The sequence below is a fragment of the Littorina saxatilis genome, linkage group LG1 (genome assembly GCF_037325665.1).
Source record: "Littorina saxatilis isolate snail1 linkage group LG1, US_GU_Lsax_2.0, whole genome shotgun sequence".
NCBI classification, from domain to species: domain Eukaryota; kingdom Metazoa; phylum Mollusca; class Gastropoda; order Littorinimorpha; family Littorinidae; genus Littorina; species Littorina saxatilis.
Window position 1 is genome coordinate 7,092,979 of NC_090245.1, and position 20,692 is coordinate 7,113,670.

The window sequence follows — 20,692 nt, forward strand, 5'->3', positions numbered from 1 at the left end:
TCTGCTTCGGAACATGAATTTTTTGTTAGATAGGTGCTTCCAAGTGTTTTGCCATGGGATGCTGAGATTTCAAACTGCCTTATTGTTTCAAAGGTTGAGTTTCCCTTTGAGTGTGCGGGCGGCCGCCTTGGAATCTCCAAGGTTAACACAGTGAATTGTATTCATCTACAAGTACAACTTTGATTCGTCATGTCCTCGTAAGTGTGTATAATTCTGAATCTGATTATAAAAAAAAGAGGAACTTTTTAAGAACTTTTTAAAATGTACTCTGAGCGAGAGATTTCGTTGTTGAGACTTTTAGAAACACCACCATTCCTTCCACTGTTTTATGTATTGTCACTTTTAAATATTATCATCTTATGTTTAAAGAGTTGGTTTTGAGAATAAAGGCTTGACATTGAAATTGTCTCAGTATGTTTTTTCCTTGAAGCAAACATCTTCAGTTGAAGTGCTACATCAGAACTGATCACAACTCAAATGGTGGTATTGGTCAAGCTGTCAGTTATTGTGATAATGATGGTGAAGATTTTCTTTCCCAGTGTGGTGTTATTTTTATGTAAAAGTAAAAACAAAAGGTTTAGTTGGAGTGATGCCAAACTTGCTGAAAAGTGTCAAAATGAAGCTTTCGCTTTATTTTAATTTAATTTTTTTTACACAATCAGGAAATGTTTGTAGTTGTCATTCTACACTTCCATTATTTCGGTAATATTGGTCACACATTTCAACGCAGACTTACGCACAGACCGATGTCCTGAACTATTTCTGCACGTAACGTTGGAATTGGCCAGTCACTGCTCTTGCAGTGTCCTACAAACATGCAGTTTGTTTACTATACACACGGGAGCATTCTGTTCTATGCTGCACAACTTGATTGACATTTCAGTGTCTCTAGTCACTCAGGCGTGAAACCCAGGTGCTGCTAAGATTTATCCAAATCATTTATCATTTTATTTTGTCCGAATGTCATACTGTTGAAACGACACATGTTAAAGTCTCTCGGTCATATGATCAAATACCTGAAGGTGGCACATTGTACTATCGTCTGTAGGCGTTTGTTCAGACATTTATTAGCAATACTGTATATTATCGATTGATGGATTGCAAGTTTGAGGGAGAGAAAGTTGTCTTGTAATATTTGTTGCTGCTCAAAGAAAACTTGTTAACATGGCACCTTTGAGAAGAGGAATAAAGACAGTATTTGGTGTTGGAATGGATGAATTGTGTTATGTGTTGTTTTCTGTAAAGTGTTGAAAATTGTCAGGATGTATTCAAATTTTATGAAAGATAAAAAACGTGAGAATTTTAACTTCCCTTTTTAGTCAAAATTATATGTGAATTATTTGATGCCCTATGAGGTTTGCCAGCTTGTTGTGTTTGAAGATATGATAATTGGCTTGATTTGTCTGAAGGAAAAAGCACATTTTATTTTTTGACTTGGCTTGGCTTATTCATGTCTTAAATGTTTGTAAAATAAAAAAAATTCTTATCATTTTTAAGAGAACTGAACTTGTCTCAGACATCCCTTTCTATCCCTTGTCAACTTTTAGTGTTATTTCCCTATACATTCACTGGAGAAATATGTATTTATGGCTTATATTAAAAGATGTCAGTCCCAAAAGAAAGGTTAAACTGATCTTCAGTTTTTCTGTTTGATTTTGTTTTTCTGTGAACTCATAAGACCTACATATCAAATTTTCATTAGTGTACATCAAAATGTCTGAAATTAGTATTATTTAAACATTGTCTTCAGAGGGCCAGGGCCTGGAAGTTTTTGCAAGGTATCTTCTTTTTGCCGTTCGCTGTTAGATCGTCAGTCCGGACTGCAGGGAGAAACGTGCTGTCCTTTTTGCAAGGTATGAAACAAATGGTACCTATCTGCCACCATGCAAGTCGAAGAAAAGGAGAAATGTTATTGTCATTTGAAGTTGTTTTCATTTGTGAGATGTATTCCCTCACCTGTGCCATGATGGAAATAGCAGGGGACAGCATCTTGTTCCCTCGGTTTCTCAGACAGTGGCAAAGTGGTGATAATGAGGTCTGTAATCAATATCGCCCGATATAGGCCAGGAGACCTGCACATGTTTCTTACTTCCCTCTCATCGGTACTGCGGAACCCCACTTTTGAGACCGAAGAAAATCGTGTTTAAAAAGAGAGGGAGGAAGTTAGAATTAGTACATGTAATAATAATAATGATAAGGATGCTATGGTGCAAATCCTACAATTCTGAGCCTGTGAACTGAAACAAATAAGGGCCTAAAGGGGAGTGGTCTTAAAATTGGGTTGGTTCCACTGTATTTTATTACTTTGTTGTGATTTGCAGTTGAGAATTATTGTCTATCTGACGTAAGCCCGGAAAACTTGTTAAAATATCTTTTAAAAAAGAAGTGTGCAGGTTTTAGTTTTGCATGGAATTGGTCTTCATGACCGTTTCCACCTCTTTGATTCCTGCCCTTTTGTCATTTTCCGTTCGTCACTTGCTTTATGAGAAGTGATTTTATGTGAATGCTAAACAATCAACTGTTGTCCATAAACATTCCTGGGGGTCAGTGTTTGTTCTTGGTCAAAACTTAGTGACAAAGTCTTGAAAGGTAAGGGTCGAAGTATCTGCAGAGTTTTTCTTTTGATGTGTGCAGTGCAGTTTTATTAACAATGAACATCAAAATGTATATTGACATTTTTGTCACCAGATTTATGTTCCCTTGTTTTTACTGCAGTGTTACATTTGTTAAAATGATTTTCATAAGTGCATTAATTATTGATATATGTGACTGGTCTATAACCGATTGCTGACCTGAATCAACATCACCAGTTCTGAGAACGTTGAAAACTTCTCGTCAGAAATCATATTCAAGACTAATAAGCACAAAAAAAGGTTACATGTACTTGCTAGCCAGTTTTCCCTTTTTATGAAGGATTTGGTCCGTTCTTATTATCTACTTTCAGCCGTTGTTTTTAAACATTTTTTTGAAGGTTACTCAGATAGTTTGTAAGACTACATACATCTGAGAAAAGCAGGTCTTGGGAAGGAATGTAGTCTTAAATGAGAGTAGATTTATAAACTTCATGGGGTTATCTTGAAAGGGAGGGTGGGAATCTGAACTGTATTTGTGTCGTCAAATATTGTCATGGGGCATTATTTATGAACACCTAAGTCAACTCTGCAGTCTTCATATGTTCATTATTTCATGATGGTGCAAGGTGAAAGTAATTTCATGATGGTGCAAGGTGAAAGTAATTTCATGATGGTGCAAGGTGAAAGTAATTTCGAAGAAGTTGGTTGCTGTATTATTTGGCACTGCAGGACCAGATGTCTACAAGATTTGGTGTTTTTTCCCCGATCCTGCAGCAACACAAGTAAAGCTTTAATGGTGATATTCACAGTGGTCACACAGCATGTTAAATTCCACTGAATGCGTTGTCATTATCTCTGCTACAGCCTGATTTGTAAGGACGCATTTAGTTGTGTACATATTTGTTGAAGAAGCCTCTGTCTTACGTTCACCATGTTAATCTGCAATGACCCTGCTCTCCTGGGGAGAGTTTATGACAGCTGTGTGTATCAGGAAGCTCTAATTCTTTGCGTGCTGTTTTGGTTAGTATCCTGTGTACGTTGTTGGTTACGACAAAGATGCCCACTTTCCTTGAACTCTCTTGCAAGTATTGGATCACTGGAGGGAGGAGTTTACATGTGCTTTGAGTGAGTCTGTTGTTTTGGAGTGAGAACATTGTTTTTAAGATTGTTTTTTCTTGATGTGTGCCTGTGTAGAGTGATCTTAAGTGGGAAAAAATCCTTTTAACAAAACAGAAAAAGAATAAAAACCTAGCCAGTGTTTCATCTGCCAAATGTTCATCTTTGCAAGGTTAATATATTTCTAGCTAAAGTGCAGAAAAAAATGTTTTTAAAAAAAATCATGCAAAGTTATTGTAAATGAATCATGATGAAATAAAAACAAAAAAATACATGTTTTGAATCTGTATTTTTTATGAAATGCATGTGAGAGAGTGTGTTTGTGCGTGCGAGAGAGAGAGAAAGATGAGAGAGAAGAGAGAAATTGCTTGAGAGACAAAGCATCATACTTGTCAACAACACTGAAATCTTAATGCAACAAAAAAACATGTTCTATTTCTTTTTGCCATGACGCTTTCGGGGCTCGTTAGGGTTGCGCTTGTTCCAATACGCATTATTCCTGAAATCATGTTTTCCAGTGATTCCGATTTTGGAAGCGCGACTGGTGACGTCATTGACAGCGAACGGAGAAGAACCAGCAATATAATCAGGGTCGAAGACATCGACCTTCTCCTTGGCCTTGCGCGACAGTCTCTGCTGGGGCAAGGGCTGGTCCTCGAAGAGACGAGGGTTGTTGGCATGCTTGCCTCCCTTTGGCTGTGGAAGAGGGTACTGCAAGGAAAAAGGGGGAAAATAAACAACAAAATATGTCTGTATGAAGTTTTTATACCAAGTGAATTACAGTGGAACCCCCCTTTAAGACCTCTAAAAACCTGAGAAAATCAGGTCTTAAAAAGTAGGGGGCCTTAAAATGGGGATATATTTACACAGGTTCTGAACTGTAAGTCTGAGGTAACAAGATATATATTATATTTTATATGTACCTACCGTTCTTTCCTCCCACCTCCACCCTCCCCCCTCTTCCTCCTGCTAGCTTTTTCTTATTCTTTCTGATTTGCTTTAACTATGCTCTTCATCTAGATAGTTCCAACATTATTTTAGTAATGCTTGTCCGACATCATATTTGTGTTATTTTACTACTACGTAGGGCGCGTAATATAAGCGTTCGCTTGAGTTCGTGTCCCTATTGTTTATCGTTGTATTATTGTATCATGTTTGATTTAATAAAACATTGTTTAAACACCCCCCGCGGGTTAGGGGGAAGAATTTACCCGATGCTCCCCAGAATAAGAATAAGAGGTTCCTCCGAAAAACGGCGTATGGCTGCCTAAATGGCGGGGTAAAAAAACGGTCATACACGTAAAATTCCACTCGTGTAAAAACACGAGTGTACGTGGGAGTTTCAGCCCACGAACGCAGAAGAAGAAGAAGAAGAATAAGAGGCGAATAACGGATTCTGTTTCTCCTTTTACCCTTGTTAAGTGTTTCTTGTATAGAATATAGTCATTGTTTGTACAGATTTTAGTCAAGCAGTATGTAAGAAATGTTAAGTCCTTTGTACTGGAAACTTGCATTCTCCCAGTAAGGTAATATATTGTACTACGTTGCAAGCCCCTGGAGCAATTTTTTGATTAGTGCTTTTGTGAACAAGAAACAATTAACAAGTGGCTTCTATCCCATCTCCCCCCCCCCCTTTCCCTGTCGCGATATAACCTTCGTGGTTGAAAACGACGTTAAACACCAAATAAAGAAAGAAAGAATTGTTTTAAAAGGGAGGGAGTGTTAAATTGTGTGGTCTTACAAGGGGGTTCCACTGTATTCTTATCAATTCAAAGATAATGTGCAACAAGTTTGGACACAATATCAGTCCAAGAAACCACAAAGCAATACAAAATAAAGATGAGGAAATCAAACTACAGAGCGTGAACAGATCTGTATCTTCTTCCTCAAAACGAATGCACATCACATTCAAACCAAGTCTTCAAAAAATCAGAAATGTATAGTTGTACATATATATATATACCATTTTTCAACCTAGCTTCAAGAGACATTTGCCTTGCGCGAGGAAAAAAGACAGAATCACTATTATAAACTGGAATCTCAGTGGAGAATGCATATTAAAACAAGAAGGGCAAAGCCCATACGACTCACATGCTTGACCTTGACCTTTACATGACCTTGACCTTCAGGGTCAAGGTCAAATAACTAAACCTAGCAATGACATCATACACTAAGAACTGCTTTACACATTTTTCCTACCAAAATACATGTGACCTTGACCCAAGGTCAAGGTCATCCAAGGTCATGCAACACAAAGCTGTTAATTCAAGACATAGGAAGTACAATGGTGCTTATTGGCTCTTTCTACCATGAGATATGGTCACTTTTAGTGGTTCACTACCTTATTTTGGTCACATTTCATAAGGGTCAAAGTGACCTTGACCTTGATCATATGTGACCAAATGTGTCTCATGATGAAAGCATAACATGTGCCCCACTTAATTTTTAAGTTTGAAACAGTTATCTTCCATAGTTCAGGGTCAAGGTCACTTCAAAATATGTATACAATCCAACTTTGAAGAGCTCCTGTGACCTTGACGCAAGGTAAACCAAACTGGTATCAAAAGATGGGGCTTACTTTGCCCTATATATCATATATAGGTGAGGTATTCAATCTCAAAAACTTCAGAGAAAATGGGAAAAATGTGAAAAATAGCTGTTTTTTAGACAACATTTATGGCCCCTGCGACCTTGACCTTGAAGCAAGGTCAAGATGCTATGTATGTTTTTTGGGGCCTTGTCATCATACACCATCTTGCCAAATTTGGTACTGATAGACTGAATAGTGTCCAAGAAATATCCAACGTTAAAGTTTTCCGGACGGACCGACGACTCGGGTGAGTACATAGACTCACTTTTGCTTCGCATGTGAGTCAATAATGATTTCTAAAATTTTAACAAAATGTAACAACTGCTAATCAACCATTTCTGCAACAATAGGTACAAACGCACCCTTACATCAAATCAACTCAACTTTCTTATCTCAAATGTGAGAAATGACACTGGTGGCGCATCAACATGAAGACAAACGGAATACTACAACACTGTTAACATTCCCTGCCCCATGCACATCCCTCCCCCGACCTCAACCCACACTTTCTCCCCTCTCGCAGCAGTTCATTACCTTCAGTCCCCTCGTGTTGAGAGGCCGACTTGAGAAGTAGTAATGGACTTGTCCGTCTTCATCTCTCGTCATGGCAACCCTCTTGAGTGTCTTGTTACCACAGTTAGGGCAGAACACCTTCAGGGTATTGTAGGTGATTCTTACCAACAACAAAAAACACAGCATAAATTCATTTGTCGCTCTAATGCGTAAGGTTTTAAACCAAGATGCATCAATGACCAACACATTTGAATTGTTTTTCCTTTGCAGCCTTTCCTACCAGATGCTATGGCACAGAATGCTGTGTTGAAAAAAAAGAAAAAGAAAACAACCACTCATGCTAAAAACGAGTGAACTATACTGCCTAACATCAACTATACTGCCTAACATCTGCGATCAAGCTACAAGATTCTTACTGAACCTGCGACGAAAGAACATCCTTGGGACAAACAAGTGATAAATAATAAGGGACTGCATACTGTAGTACCAAGGGACAAACAAGTGATAAATAATAAGGGACTGCATACTGTAGTACCAAGGGACAAACAAGTGATAAATAATAAGGGACTGCATACTGTAGTACCAAGGGACAAACAAGTGATAAATAATAAGGGACTGCATACTGTAGTACCAAGGGACAAACAAGTGATAAATAATAAGGTCCTCCGAAAACGGCGTATGGCTGCCTAAATGGCGGGGTAAAAAACGGTCATACACGTAAAATTCCACTCGTGCAAAAAACACGAGTGTACGTGGGAGTTTCAGCCCACGAACGCAGAAGAAGAAGAAGATAAATAATAAGGGACTGCATACTGTAGTACCAAGGGACAAACAAGTGATAAATAATAAGGGACTGCATACTGTAGTACCAAGGGACAAACAAGTGATAAATAATAAGGGACTGCATACTGTAGTACCAAGGGACAAACAAGTGATAAATAATAAGGGACCGCATACTGTAGTACCAAGGGACAAACAAGTGATAAATGATAAGGGACTGCATACTGTAGTACCAAGGAAGTGGGCAGAATGTCTCACACAAAAACAGTTTCAAGTACAAATTAAATCTCAAAGCTTTATTTTAAAAAGAGAATAACTGTCAAGTGCAATCAAGACCGGCAGTGTTGCCTGGTGAAAAATGTCCTTTCTGCAGGGGTGGGACTCTCTTGTGATGAAAAAAGAGGAAATCCCTTTTTTCTAGGGGGGGTCGGGGGCATGCTCCCCCGAAATTTGGTTAAATGGTACATTCAAATCTGTACAATCTGGTGCATTCTGAGACAAAGATTCAACTTGTTTGGATAAGGTAAAAAAAGACATTCATTCTCTTCACCCCCATACAAAAACAAAACAAAAAATTCAAAAAAAATTCACACAACAATGGTAACAACTAACATTGTAATGGTGCATACTTACGTAATGAACCATGTATCCATAATCCAATACTGGCAATAGTATGATTCAATGCATTAAAGCACAAAATGACTATTAGTTATCACGAGTTTTCAGTCAGCACAATTTAACTCTCAAGCCTCCAGTGTTTTGTTCCATCTTCACTTCTCTCCATATCATTCAATCAACAAGTTATAGATACTGTGATGAAATGGGACGCGGAAAAATAGATTACTCCGGCGGGATTCGTAAGTTGTGTTCCGTGGATTTCCGCGGATTCGCGGAAAAGTCCCACCCCTGTTTCTGACAATTTTAAAATGTAACCTGTGGAATATACGAAACTTTCCATCACCACAAACACTGCCCAACTCGGAGGCTAGAAAACTCACTTCATGCATGCGTAGCAGCGCATGACGTAGCTCTTGGCACGCTTGATCAGCAGTCCATCCACAGACACTACATTCAGACCCATCTGAATCAAGACATTCTGAAAAGCAACAAGAGAAACAGTCAGGAGAGAGACAGAACAGGGCATCATGGTTAAAAAAAGTGAATCGTTCAAGATGAGGGAATCAAAATCTCTGGCAAATAAAGCCAAAGCGAGTAATGTTTACATTGTAAAAAAAAAAGGCACATGTATGGAAGATCTGATAAACAAAGGGACATAAATTTTACTTTAATAACAAAAATTTATTTTAATTTTTAAGGCAAATGAAAGAAAATGTCTAGACTAGGTATAAATTGCACACACTGGAACATTGACAGAGTTATTTGTTACCCACCATACCCCACAAGCACACTTTAACCCCTAAATCACACACACACACACAACACTATGTGTGACACACACCCCTCCCCAAGCACACACACACACATATCTTTCTTTATTTGGTGTTAAACGTCGTTTTCAACCACGAAGGTTATATCGCGACGAGGGAAAGGGGAGAGATGGGATAGGGGAAAGGGGGGAGATGGGATAGAGCCACTTGTTAAGTCAAAGTGTTTCTTGTTCACAAAAGCACTAATAAAAAAATTGCTCCAGAGGCTTGCAACGTAGTACAATATATGACCTTACTGGGAGAATGCAAGTTTCCAGTACAAAGGACTAAACATTTCTTACATACTGCTTGACTAAAATCTTTACAAACATTGACTATATTCTATACAAGAACCACTTAACAAGGGTAAAAAGTGAAGAATTTTATGGGTGAGAAAAGGAAAGTAAAAGGACTTTGGGGAGGCAGAAATAGAGAAGAAACAAGAAAAAGATCCTAATTAGGTTCACGGCATCGAGAGTGATGCGACCTTCTCTCAGAAGTTAGTAGAGAAGGCTCCCCCATCCACCACCCGGGGGACGCGCCTCTACGCCAATTAGGGGGCGCGAGGACACACACATATCAAAATATTCAAACATACACACATACATGATCTCACTACATACAAAATCGGTTATGTCCAAACACCCACACACACACTAAAATACACAAACTCATTCATTATCTCCTTCACCCACCTGCATGGCAAAATCTGTGGTTAGACAGGCCACAGTGACAGGATCTTTCGCCGCCTCCATACATCCTGCTCCCATCTGTTGTTTCACCTCCTTGATGTTGGACGGTGTGATCCATCCCCCGTCATCATCATCATCGTCTTCTTCTTCTTCCTCCTCTTCTTCGCTCCCCTCTCCTTCTTCGATCAGGTTTTCAGGAAGAATGTCATTGGAAGTATTGTCACCTGCTGCATCAGCTGTACTTGTCTCCATTTTATCTCCACTTTGCTCCACCGCTGTGTCTGTATCTGCCTGCATGTCTTCAGTCTTTTGCACTTCTGGGATAGCTGTGTCTGCCTGGCTTTCAGATTCATCCTGCTTTTCTGCATTCTCATGCTCCTGAGCGCTCTCTTCTGGGCTTGTAGAACTGTCTTCATTTGTTTTCTCGTCTGGAGATTTTGACGCCTGGTTGAAGAAATCAGATAGCACTATCATTTTCATGAAGTACACGGTGACCCCCATAAAACTGCCTTCCTCTAAAATAATCATAACTCCCTCATGCGTTCAGCTAATTATTTCATATTTGGTGCTGAACAAATTTAGGAGTTATTAGCATTTCACTGAGTGGCATTTTACTGGGTCACCACGCTGTAGGCTTTAAATTAGAAGTTGATAATAATCATAATAATACTAGTAACGATAAGAATGATAACTACCCGGAAGACTTAGGACAAGAAATGTTTGATAGAGAATACCCTACATCCCTCTGAACTTCTCCCTATGGACACAGAAACGCACACATACATGTTATACCAAACCCCACACACACACAGAACAGCAAACGCCACTCACTTTTTGTTCTTCAGATGTTTTGCTCATGTAAAATCCTGCTATCTTGGTCTGCTTGTCAGCATTGTTCTTGTTCGGCACAATATACTCTGCAGCCTGAAAACAACCGGAAAATATCTCTTTCAGACTCAGCATAAAATCAACACTTGAAATAGAGAGTTTCTGAAAATATTGTCTATAATTGTGTACAGAAGCTATAGCTACTAGCATTTCAATCCATGACAACCTTGATTTGTGCAGACAATAAAGGAGTATATTATTATTCTTGTTTAACATTAGCAATGACAAGAGATTGATTCAGTGGCTCACAACCATGAGAGGTGGCATAGGACAAATGTCCTGGACAATACAAAAGTGATGGGACATTTGTCCTGAACAAAAATAAATCAATAGGACCTTTTTTTTTCGCAACAAAACGTGCACTAACATCATGGTTTCGTCTGCTTGGAGAGACACATCGCTTCGCAAAACATCGATAAAATAGCAAATCAAACCACTGTCAATTGAAAAGTACTGACAATGTCCAGATCAAATGAAAGCATAATCGGACAATGACCACTTTGTGACAAAAACAATAGGACATATGTCCTCTTGCATGAAAAATGTATAGGACATTTGGAAAATATATCCGTGTATGTCCGATGTGGATGTGAGCCCCTGTTGATCGCATACTAAAATGTGTTTTAAGCTCTGATTTTCTGAGATTTTTTAAAAGGGGGGTTCCATCGTAACACCACACTACCAAGAACATTCACTACACAGAAGGGAGATACATGTGTAAATAACAGTTTTTTGATGAGACCCTAATTAATTCTTTATGATTCATCATATTTCATAAAATGTTACATGATATAACTGCCACCATACATTGATTCAAAAGCTGCCTCTACAGAAAGGATAATCAGGAATACATAGTTCTCTCCTTACTATTCCTATCCTTCATTACAAAACAAATTGAGCATTTCTACCCAACAGTGCAGTGAAGGACAAGCACTGTCTCCAAATACCAAGTACAGTGGAACCCCCCTTTTAAGACCTCCAAAAATGTGAGAAAACCAGGTCTTAGTAGTCTTAAAATGGGGGTGCATTTACAGACAATCTGAAAAATCAATCAATCAATCAATCAATATGAGGCTTATATCGCGCGTATTCCGTGGATACAGTTCTAAGCGCAGGGATTTTTAAAATTTTTTTTTATGCAATTTATATCGCGCACATATTCAAGGCGCAGGGATTTATTTATGCCGTGTGAGATGGAATTTGTTTACACAATACATCACACATTCACATCGGCCAGCAGATCGCAGCCATTTCGGCGCATATCCTACTTTTCACGGCCTATTATTCCAAGTCACACGGGTATTTTGGTGGACATTTTTATCTATGCCAATACAATTTTGCCAGGAAAGACCCTTTTGTCAATCGTGGGATCTTTAACGTGCACACCCCAATGTAGTGTACACGAAGGGACCTCGGTTTTTCGTCTCATCCGAAAGACTAGCACTTGAACCCACCACCTAGGTTAGGAAAGGGGGGAGAAAATTGCTAACGCCCTGACCCAGGGTCGAACTCGCAACCTCTCGCAAGTGCGTTACCACTCGGCCACCCAGTCCAAATCAAGATCTTAAAAAGGGAGGAGTCTTTAAATGTTTTTTTATAACGAGGGTTCCACTGTACTGTTGATTCAGCAAGTTCTTCCTGTAGATGCTCTACCTTGTTGACAGGGGCTGTTCTGATGTGAGTCGTTCCTTCATGCTGTTTCTCCAACATATAAGTCAGAGCCAGAACGCTGATGTCAACTAAAGAGAGATTTCTGTAGTCCCCTGTCTTCTTGGCAAAGTCACTCACTGAAATCAAAAGCACACAACCTTGATTAGCAACTAATTACCCCTTGCAAGCATTTGCTAGCTCTAAAATAATTCATCTGGCTGTGAGGGGTAAGTAATAGTATTCAGTTTTTCCCTTGTTTTTGTTGTCACATTGCAGCAGTTTGGTTGCATTTTACCAACCCTAGACCAAACCTTTTTTTTGCTCCCGACCCGAGAACTTTCCCTCCCACCCAACCATAAAAAAGACAAAACTGAATTTAGCTGACTTTTCAATTTCAGACATCTAGGGGGCACAGCTCGCACAAGTTCCAGTCAATAAAAAGCCACATGCAGCAGAATTAAAAATAAAAAGCAGAAAACTTTAATCCTAAAATAGTAAAAAGAAAAATATAAGCAACCTAAGAATAGAGAGTAAGAACCACATTTTTGTGCCTTTTCATCAGAAACAATTTTTGGTTGGGGGGGGCCTTATCAAATTGCAAGCATGCACCTTCTCCCCATGCTTCCACTGTACTAGGCCGGTTCCCTCACCAGCGAGTATTGCCTCAGCAGAGGGCTTTTTGAAGTTGAGCGTGTAGGGCAGAACCTGCAGACGCTGACGTGTCGCTTTGTCACAACTCTCCTGCACCACCTCCGGCACTGTGTACACTTCTTCGCCAATCTCCTGCAAGGTAAAATGATGCCTGTTTGTTACAGCCGTTCAAATAGACTAAACAGTGGAACCCCCCTTTTAAAACCTCTAAAAATCTGAGAAAATCAGGTCTTAAATGGAGTCTTAAAAGGGGTAGAGTTACAGAGGTTATCAACAAAAAGTCGGAGAAAACCGGGTCTCGAAAGAGAGGGAGTCTTAAACTAGGGGGTCTAAGGCCCCCCCAAAAAATAGGTGTGTTTACGGTAACATAGGCAAAAAAAATAGGGTCGGTAGGTCGGGATTTTTTTTTTTTTTCCTCCAAAAAACCATATTTTTACGTTATTTTGCATTTTTCCCCAAATGCCAAAAAAAAGTCTAGGGTCGCGCGAAAAAAATAGGGTCGGTCGGGTTACCGTAAACAGACTATTTTTTGTGTGGCCTAAACAGGGGGGGTTCCACTGTATAGATCTCCCCTTCCGCCCACACTGACTAGCTTGAGTTTGCTCTGCTGCTTACTTTGTCATTGTGTTGTTTATTTATTGTTTATTTGTTTAGTTTGCTTATTTGTTCGGTTGTTTTTACTTGTTTATCATTTATTAGAAATTTGTATTAGAAGTAAGGACTGGTTGTAAGAAAAGGCGTAGCCTTAAAGGTGGTCGTCTACATTTTTGCTTTTTATCAATAATCTTATGGTTAGATTTTGCTAAAAAGTTATGTCAGATGATGAATGAACCATGGGGAAAAAATTTATAGAAAAAAAATATATATGTAAAAAATGTTTTTATTTTTGAGAAGTGTTAGTAACACTTCCAATGTTTTGATTTCCATGTGCAGAGAGCATGTGCTTTGGCTATAAATATCGACCAATCAAATTCATGTCACTATGCTGACAGCCACAGCCACACAATCACAGCAACAGTTTGACACTGGGTATTGAAGCGCTGTCCACGATTTTTTTTAAACGCACGAAATGCATGGTATTCGAGAGGAGTTTTGCCCTCGGCATTTGCCAAATAAGGATATCCTACTACGCTGAATTACTATAACAAATTTTCTATCGGCTACCCTGGCTTCGTCCTTCCTGATCGAAGGGGGGTGTATTTTTGATATATTTGTGGGGAATAGACTCAGTATTTCAAAGGTCAAATGCCGATTTCTGAATAAAAATGTAGACAAGGACCTTTAAACCTCTATCCTTGAAAACAGAAGTTCCATCATCATCTGTGCATCACATTGCTGTGTTTATTTCCTGGAATGTATACATGTGTGAGTGACTGTCTTGGTCTGTATATACATGTATGTTGTACCAGTCACCAGTTGGGTAAGTTAACTCTTACCAGTTCGCTCCCTTACCCATCGTAAGCAAGCTTACGATGCCCCCCCCCCCCCCCCCCCCCCCCCCCCCCCCCCCCCCTGTAGTTTTCCACTGACCAATTATCTAATTATCAAAAAAAAATTTTGTGTTATTTTACATTGGTTGGGTCGGACAGTGGATAAACTCATATGTTAGACACACTTTATGACAGAAACAAGCTGGGTTTTTGTTATAAGTTAGTTATAGGAATGCATTATTAGGCACAAAAAAAAAAGTCTGTTAACGGTAACATAGGCCAATAAAATAGGGTCGGTAGGTCGGGGCTTTTTTCTTCTTTTTTCTTTCTTTTCTTTTCCCCCCAAAAACATATTTCTAAGTTATTTTGCCAAAAAACAAAGACCTTTTTTTTTCCTTCAAAAAATCATATTTTTAAATTATTTTGCCCAAATGTTTTGTTCCCCCCCCCCCCCCCCCCCAAATGCCAAAAACAAGTCTAGGGTCGCGGGAAAAAATAGGGTCGGTCGGGATACCGTAAACAGACTTTTTTTTGTGTGCCTTAGGCATGCGTATGTCATGAAACGTCCAACTTTGAAATTTGGATGGGGGTATTCAGGTGACAATAACTTTTTTGTTTATCAGCAAAACTCTATAAAACTTTGCTATGTTATGTAAAATGAATGCCCAAACAGACTAGTTAGCAGCATATCTAAAATAAACTGAACACAAAAAAAATTTCTTCTTTGTGTTTGTCACGTGTTCCAAAAAATGGGCGTACAAATTTCAACAAAAATCATGTTGTCACCCCCATAACATTTTTTACCTTTAAAGATAGCACAATTCTCTTTGCAAATATGAAAAGCTTATTCATTTTCCTTTCATTTGATATATATAACTTTCTATATTTCATTTAGAATATGACCCCAGATAGCCACTCGGCAAGTAGGCACCAACAGCACTGTAAAATATGCCCTAAAACCCCCGAACTGGTAAGAGTTAAGCAACTATTCCTAGGCTAACACATAATAAACTTCACAATTTTATCAGTGGTTCATCACCCATTCCATAAATGTATCATGACATGATAAAAACTAAATACAGTAAAACCTGCGAGCAAAGGACACCCTTGGGGAACCTTGCCACTGTCCTTTGTACAAAGGTGTCCTTTCTTTTGAATATGAATGCGCAGACATTTTTTGGGAAGAAAAAAAACAGCCAAATAGTTTTATTCTAAACTGTGCATTACATGTAGTCATACAGAAAGTGACAAAGAAAACAAGTTCAACATGCAACATGTATGTACAAAACCAGAATCAGTCTGGCTTGGTTCAGACGCACATCTTCAGAATGCTACTCAAGTTCATGACAGCTGTCAGCATTTCAGGGTGAACGGAGAACGAGCGAGAGAGAGAACGAGCGAGAGGGAGGGAGAGAGAGAGAGAGAGAGAGAGAGAGAGAGAGAGAGAGAGAGAGAGAGAGAGAGAGAACGACTGAGCGAGAGAGAGAGAGAGAGAGAGAGAGAGAGAGAACAGAGAACGAGCGATAGCGAGAACGAGCAAGAGAGAGAGAGAGAGAACGACTAAGCGAGAGAGAGAGAGAGAGAGAGAACGACTGAGCGAGAGAGAGAGAGAGGACGAGCGAGAGAGAGAACGAGCGAGAGAGAGAAAGAGGTGCAATCGGTTTCTTATCTGAAGCAATGGGCCATTCACGGGAATATTCTTTGATCGAGCTCTCGAAAACCACTCGAAGAGTTCGCCGTTCAATTTCTTTATCACATCGACTCTTTCTTCTAAAGTCAGAAATTTCCGTTTTGACATGATGAGACCGCGATCGACGAAGGATGAGACGAAGATGCATCACAGTACAGAAAGTAGAAACCCTAACTTGTTTTTGTTTGTGAGTTCAGTTTAATTCACGGCATCGACCAATGAGCGTGCACCATACAAAAAATCAATCTTTCAAGTGCTGTCGTTGGCTTACAAAATAAGCTTCTCGCGCGTTCACATCGCCAGCGAGAATTTGCAGAACCAAGATGGCGGACCGTTGTTGACAGGTAACGAACCAAATCGGGACCAAAAAAGAGTGTCCGCGTCCGCGCCTTTGAGGTGTCCGCTCTTTTAAGGTGTTTTTGAGTGTAAAATACATCCGTCCTCACTTGAAGTGTCCGTTATGCAAAGGTGTCCGCCGAATTAAGGGTCCGCTGGATGCAGGTTTTACTGTACCATCTCTTTTGGTATGCTAACACACTTTCACGTCTCCAATCACTGGGACTGCAAGTACTTTCGTGGGCTGAGAAGTAAGAGAACTGGGCTTCAAAAGCACTCCCTTCATTCTCTCCCCTCGGTAAATGTCATTGTCAAACTGAAAGTAGTGTCAGATGGTGTCACCAGCGTTCCACTCCTTCCACTTTGAACGATTATGATTGCTGGGACATTCTCATACTTTTCACTTTAGCTTGAAGAGGTGGTGGAGGGGGGGGGGGGGGGAGGGGAGGGAGGTGGCATCGGCCGCTTTGTGTAAATAGTAGTAACTCAGTTGAGCGAATCAGGCTTACAATACATGTCTTAGTTTAGTTACAATCAAATTCAGAATTGCAGTTGAATCTAATGCAATCCACCATGGACTGACTCAGACTCAGAACTTTATTACATAAGGATAAAGGTTTTAGGCAAAGCCTATTCTTCCAATCTCTCCTATACAACACATAAAGACAGACGCACATTAAAAATATAAATTCAATCATATAAAATACAGAAACACATTGTATGGAATGCAACACAATGTGCATTTAAGGAATTACATAAGGAGAACTGAACAATGACAAAATTACATTGACATAGTTATACCTTTCATTTGGGAATAAAGTTGCTCCGATCAGCTACACATCCGTTAACACTAGTACAAAATGTTTAACAAAATAACAATCGAACAAGACATTTCATTCACGAATGATGTGTGAACGTGACTGTCTCTTAAACATTTTCACTGAAGTTGCATTTCTTATCTGTTGGGGGAAGGAGTTCCAGAGAAACGCTCCCGAGAAGGCTAAGCTCGATTTGTAGAGCTCTAAGAGAGGTATAGGAGGGATGATTTTTTGGGACCCATATCTTTTTGTGGCATGTTTGAAATGTGATTGCAAATATTTAGGACAGTCGTCATTTAGAATTTTATACATGAACACAGCCTTGTTTAACCACAGGTGAAGGTATCGTCCACTGGACTACTACTATCACAGAAAGACTACAAGGTACGTCACGCACCTTCGAGTCTTCTGTGTTCTTGGAGTCGCTTCCTGGGGAAAAATATTGTTCAAGACGGTTTGCCTCTTCCTACAGTCTGTGTAAGGTCAAATAAATACAGTTGAATGATTGTTTGAACTGTATGTACCTTTAATTTTCAGCTTCCGTCCGCTGCAGGTTGTTATTAACCATCATTTGGACGAATCTTCGTTTGCGAGCCGCCAGGTTCCACCTTGCGTCAAATCATGCATCCGGCACTGAATATGCATACAGCGCTCATTGGTGTAAAACATATGTAAATATTGTGCAGCAAAGGGAAGCTACCCACGGGAAAATAATCATCGAATATCCTGTTATTAACCAATGAGCGCTGGTATGCATATTCGGTGCCGGATGCATGATTTGACGCAAGGTGGAACCTGGCGGCTCGCAAACGAAGATTCGTCCAAATGATGGTTAATAACAACCTGCAGCGGACGGAAACTGAAAATTAAAGGTACATACAATTCAAACAATCATTCAACTGTATTTATTTGACCTTACACAGACTGTAGGAAGAGGCAAACCATCTTGAACAATATTTTTTCCCAGGAAGCGACTCCAAGAACACAGAAGACTCGAAGGTGAGTGACGTACGTACCTTGTAGTCTTTCTGTGATAGTAGTATCTGTATCTGTATCTGTAGGGTACGTCGCTAGCATCCAGATTGCTGGCTTTGGCGCGACGGGTGGGTGTGCGCAGCGTCGTCGTCTAGCGGCGGCTGGTTGTTAGCGCCGACTTGAATGCCTCAGTAGAGGCTGAGGACAACTACGTTGTCCAGGTGATTCCACTCTTGTGGATCGTGGGAAGAACGACTGTCTGTATTGTTCGGTGTTGCAGCGTGGTACAGCGAAACACCTGTCGTTGTTTTTTATGTAATTATCTATGGGGTTGCTACCAACGTAGTCTGCTGTTAGTCTTCTGGGTCGAATCATGCGACCAGCACGTTGAGGGGTCAGGAATTTGTCTGGAGGTATTGCCGGCACCAGCCCCTCAACCACCTTGTAGTAAAGAGTCAGGCGGAGGTGTACTCGTCGTTCCTGGAGAGTCGGGAGGTTGTGGCGTGTCAGGAGGCCTGTAACAAAGCCAGGACGTCTTGATCGGTAGTCGTTGGCGATGAAACGTGCTGCAGTGCGCTGTATGCGTTCCATCCTATCGATGTCCTGCGCTTGGTGCGGGTCCCAGACTACGGCTCCGTACTCAAGGAGGGGTCGGACGAGGGCCAGGTAGGCATTCCGTCTGCAGGCTGCCGGGCAGTGGCGGAGGTTTCTGCGTAGGAAACCAAGAGTACAGTTTGCTTTCTTGGTGATGCTGCTGATGTGGTTTCTCCACTTGAGGTTGTCAGAAAATAGGATGCCTAGGTATGGGTTGGAAGGGACAGTTTTGAGGATGGTGTTGTTGAGGGAGTACATGAAGGTGGAGGGTGGTTTGTGGGAGATGCTCACGACATAGCACTTGGTGGTGTTGAAGCGCATTCCCCATTTCTCTGCTCAGCTTTCTAGACGCTTCAGGTCCTCTTGTCGGGTGTGGTGGTCGCTGAAGGTGTCGATCTCTCTGTAAACGAGACAGTCGTCGGCGAACAGCCTAACCTGGGATCTAACTGCCTGCGGGAGGTCGTTGATGTGGCTGAGAAAGAGGAGTGGGCCCAACACGGTGCCTTGTGGGACGCCTGAGTCGACGGTAGTGGGCTTGGACGTACTGCCTTCTACGACGACTTGCATGCTGCGTTCCGTGAGGAAGCAGTGAAGCCATGCGTGGAGGGGGCCTGTGATGCCATAGTTGGCCAACTTGAGGAGGAGCCGGTCGTGGGGGACGGTGTCGAATGCTTTGGAAAAATCTAGCATGGCCATGTCAATTTGTTTGCCTTGATCAAAAGATTGCAGTAGGTCGCTGGTGGTGGTTAGTAGTTGGGTTTCCGTGGAGTAGCCAGATCGAAAGCCGTGGTTCAGGTTTGTAAGGATTTTGTGGGCTTGGAAATGGGACATAATGTGGCGGAAGATGATGTGTTCGAGGAGTTTGCAGGGGACAGAGGTAAGGGAGATTGGGCGATAGTTGGCGGGCTCGTGGCGGTCCCCTTTCTTAAAGGCACACGACACGTTGGCTGACAACCAGTCCTTGGGTAGGCGTCCAGTGGACGATACCTTCGCCTGTGGTTGTAGTCTTTCTGTGATAGTAGTAGTCCAGTGGACGATACCTTCGCCTGTGGTTTAACGTCAACTGATGAACGAGAACGACTAGACAAGGCATTTATCCCCGAGTACGCTAGTACAAGGGTCCAGCAGACTTTAATTGTGTGTCTGTGTGTCTCGACTTAACAGCTTATTGCTGGGAAACTACTGGGCGCAGTTCGTTCAAAAGTTGATGTCACTAACTTGATAATAGGTCCGATTGATCGTATTAAAACTTCATAATGTTACCTGGGACCTAAATGCGAAATAAACCACAAAAAAACGACTTGGCGGTGGGAGGAATTCGCGGTGCAACAGCCAGCCAGGCAGTCTGATAGAATGGTGCAAGGTCTCGGCCAACCAAGACTATGGCATACTCGTAGCAAAGCCGCCGAATGGTACCGTAAACCAAGAATAGTGACGTGTGTAATTACGTCACGGTCGAAAGTCTTTGACGTCAATGCCTCCCTGTAGTCTTTTTCTCTCACGGTGTGTGTGTGTGTGTGTGTGTGTTCATTTTGTGCACATGTGTTAGACTAGTGTTACTGTTTGTGTGTGTGTGTTTGTGTGTGTGTGTGTGTGTGTGTGCGTGCATGAGTCTGTACTCGTGTGTGTGTGTGTGTGTGTGTGTGTGTGTGTGTAAGAAAGAAAGAGAGAGAGGGAGGGAGTGAGGGAGAGAGAGAGTGTGTGTGTGTGTGTGTGTGTGTGTGTGTGTGTGTGAATGTCTGAAGAGTACTCGCGGGTCCAGCGCGAGCGTTTTTTTTATCAAAGAATACTATAGTTTCCATCCTTCGATTTTTCAGTAACTTCCAATTAATCGATTTACCCACTTTCTCCCCCCAATTTTTTATCATCTTACCCTGACGGGAGCATTGCGAATAAATCCACCAGCATCCACGACAACGTGCTTCACTGGCGTGACGGCCGCCATTTTGTGTTGTTGATTGTGATCACG

At 41.0% G+C, this 20,692-nt stretch overlaps 1 protein-coding gene across 1 annotated transcript; it reads right to left on the reverse strand.

Annotated features, from left to right (window-relative positions):
• Positions 1 to 4,102: 4,102 nt before the first annotated feature.
• Positions 4,103 to 20,682, reverse strand: LOC138960345 (RNA-binding protein NOB1-like). The gene is made up of 8 exons (XM_070332226.1): positions 20,597 to 20,682; positions 12,880 to 13,012; positions 12,233 to 12,366; positions 10,523 to 10,615; positions 9,695 to 10,135; positions 8,571 to 8,668; positions 6,814 to 6,952; positions 4,103 to 4,400 (listed from the first exon to the last, which is right to left on the reverse strand). The coding sequence occupies exons 1-8, from the start codon at positions 20,666 to 20,668 to the stop codon at positions 4,122 to 4,124; spliced, it is 1,389 nt and encodes a 462-aa protein (XP_070188327.1). The 5' UTR covers positions 20,669 to 20,682; the 3' UTR covers positions 4,103 to 4,121.
• Between the last annotated feature and the right edge of the window lie 10 nt (positions 20,683 to 20,692).

Excerpts from the sequence above, each read along its gene's own strand:
- LOC138960345 (XM_070332226.1), bottom strand. The coding sequence starts at position 20,668 with ATGGCGGCCGTCACGCCAGTGAAGCACGTTGTCGTGGATGCTGGTGGA. Across the intron at positions 12,367-12,879 it reads TGCTGAGGCAATACTCGCTG|TGAGTGACTTTGCCAAGAAG; the intron begins GTGAGGGAACCG and ends TTTTGATTTCAG. Across the intron at positions 10,136-10,522 it reads AAACATCTGAAGAACAAAAA|GCGTCAAAATCTCCAGACGA; the intron begins GTGAGTGGCGTT and ends TTCTTCAACCAG.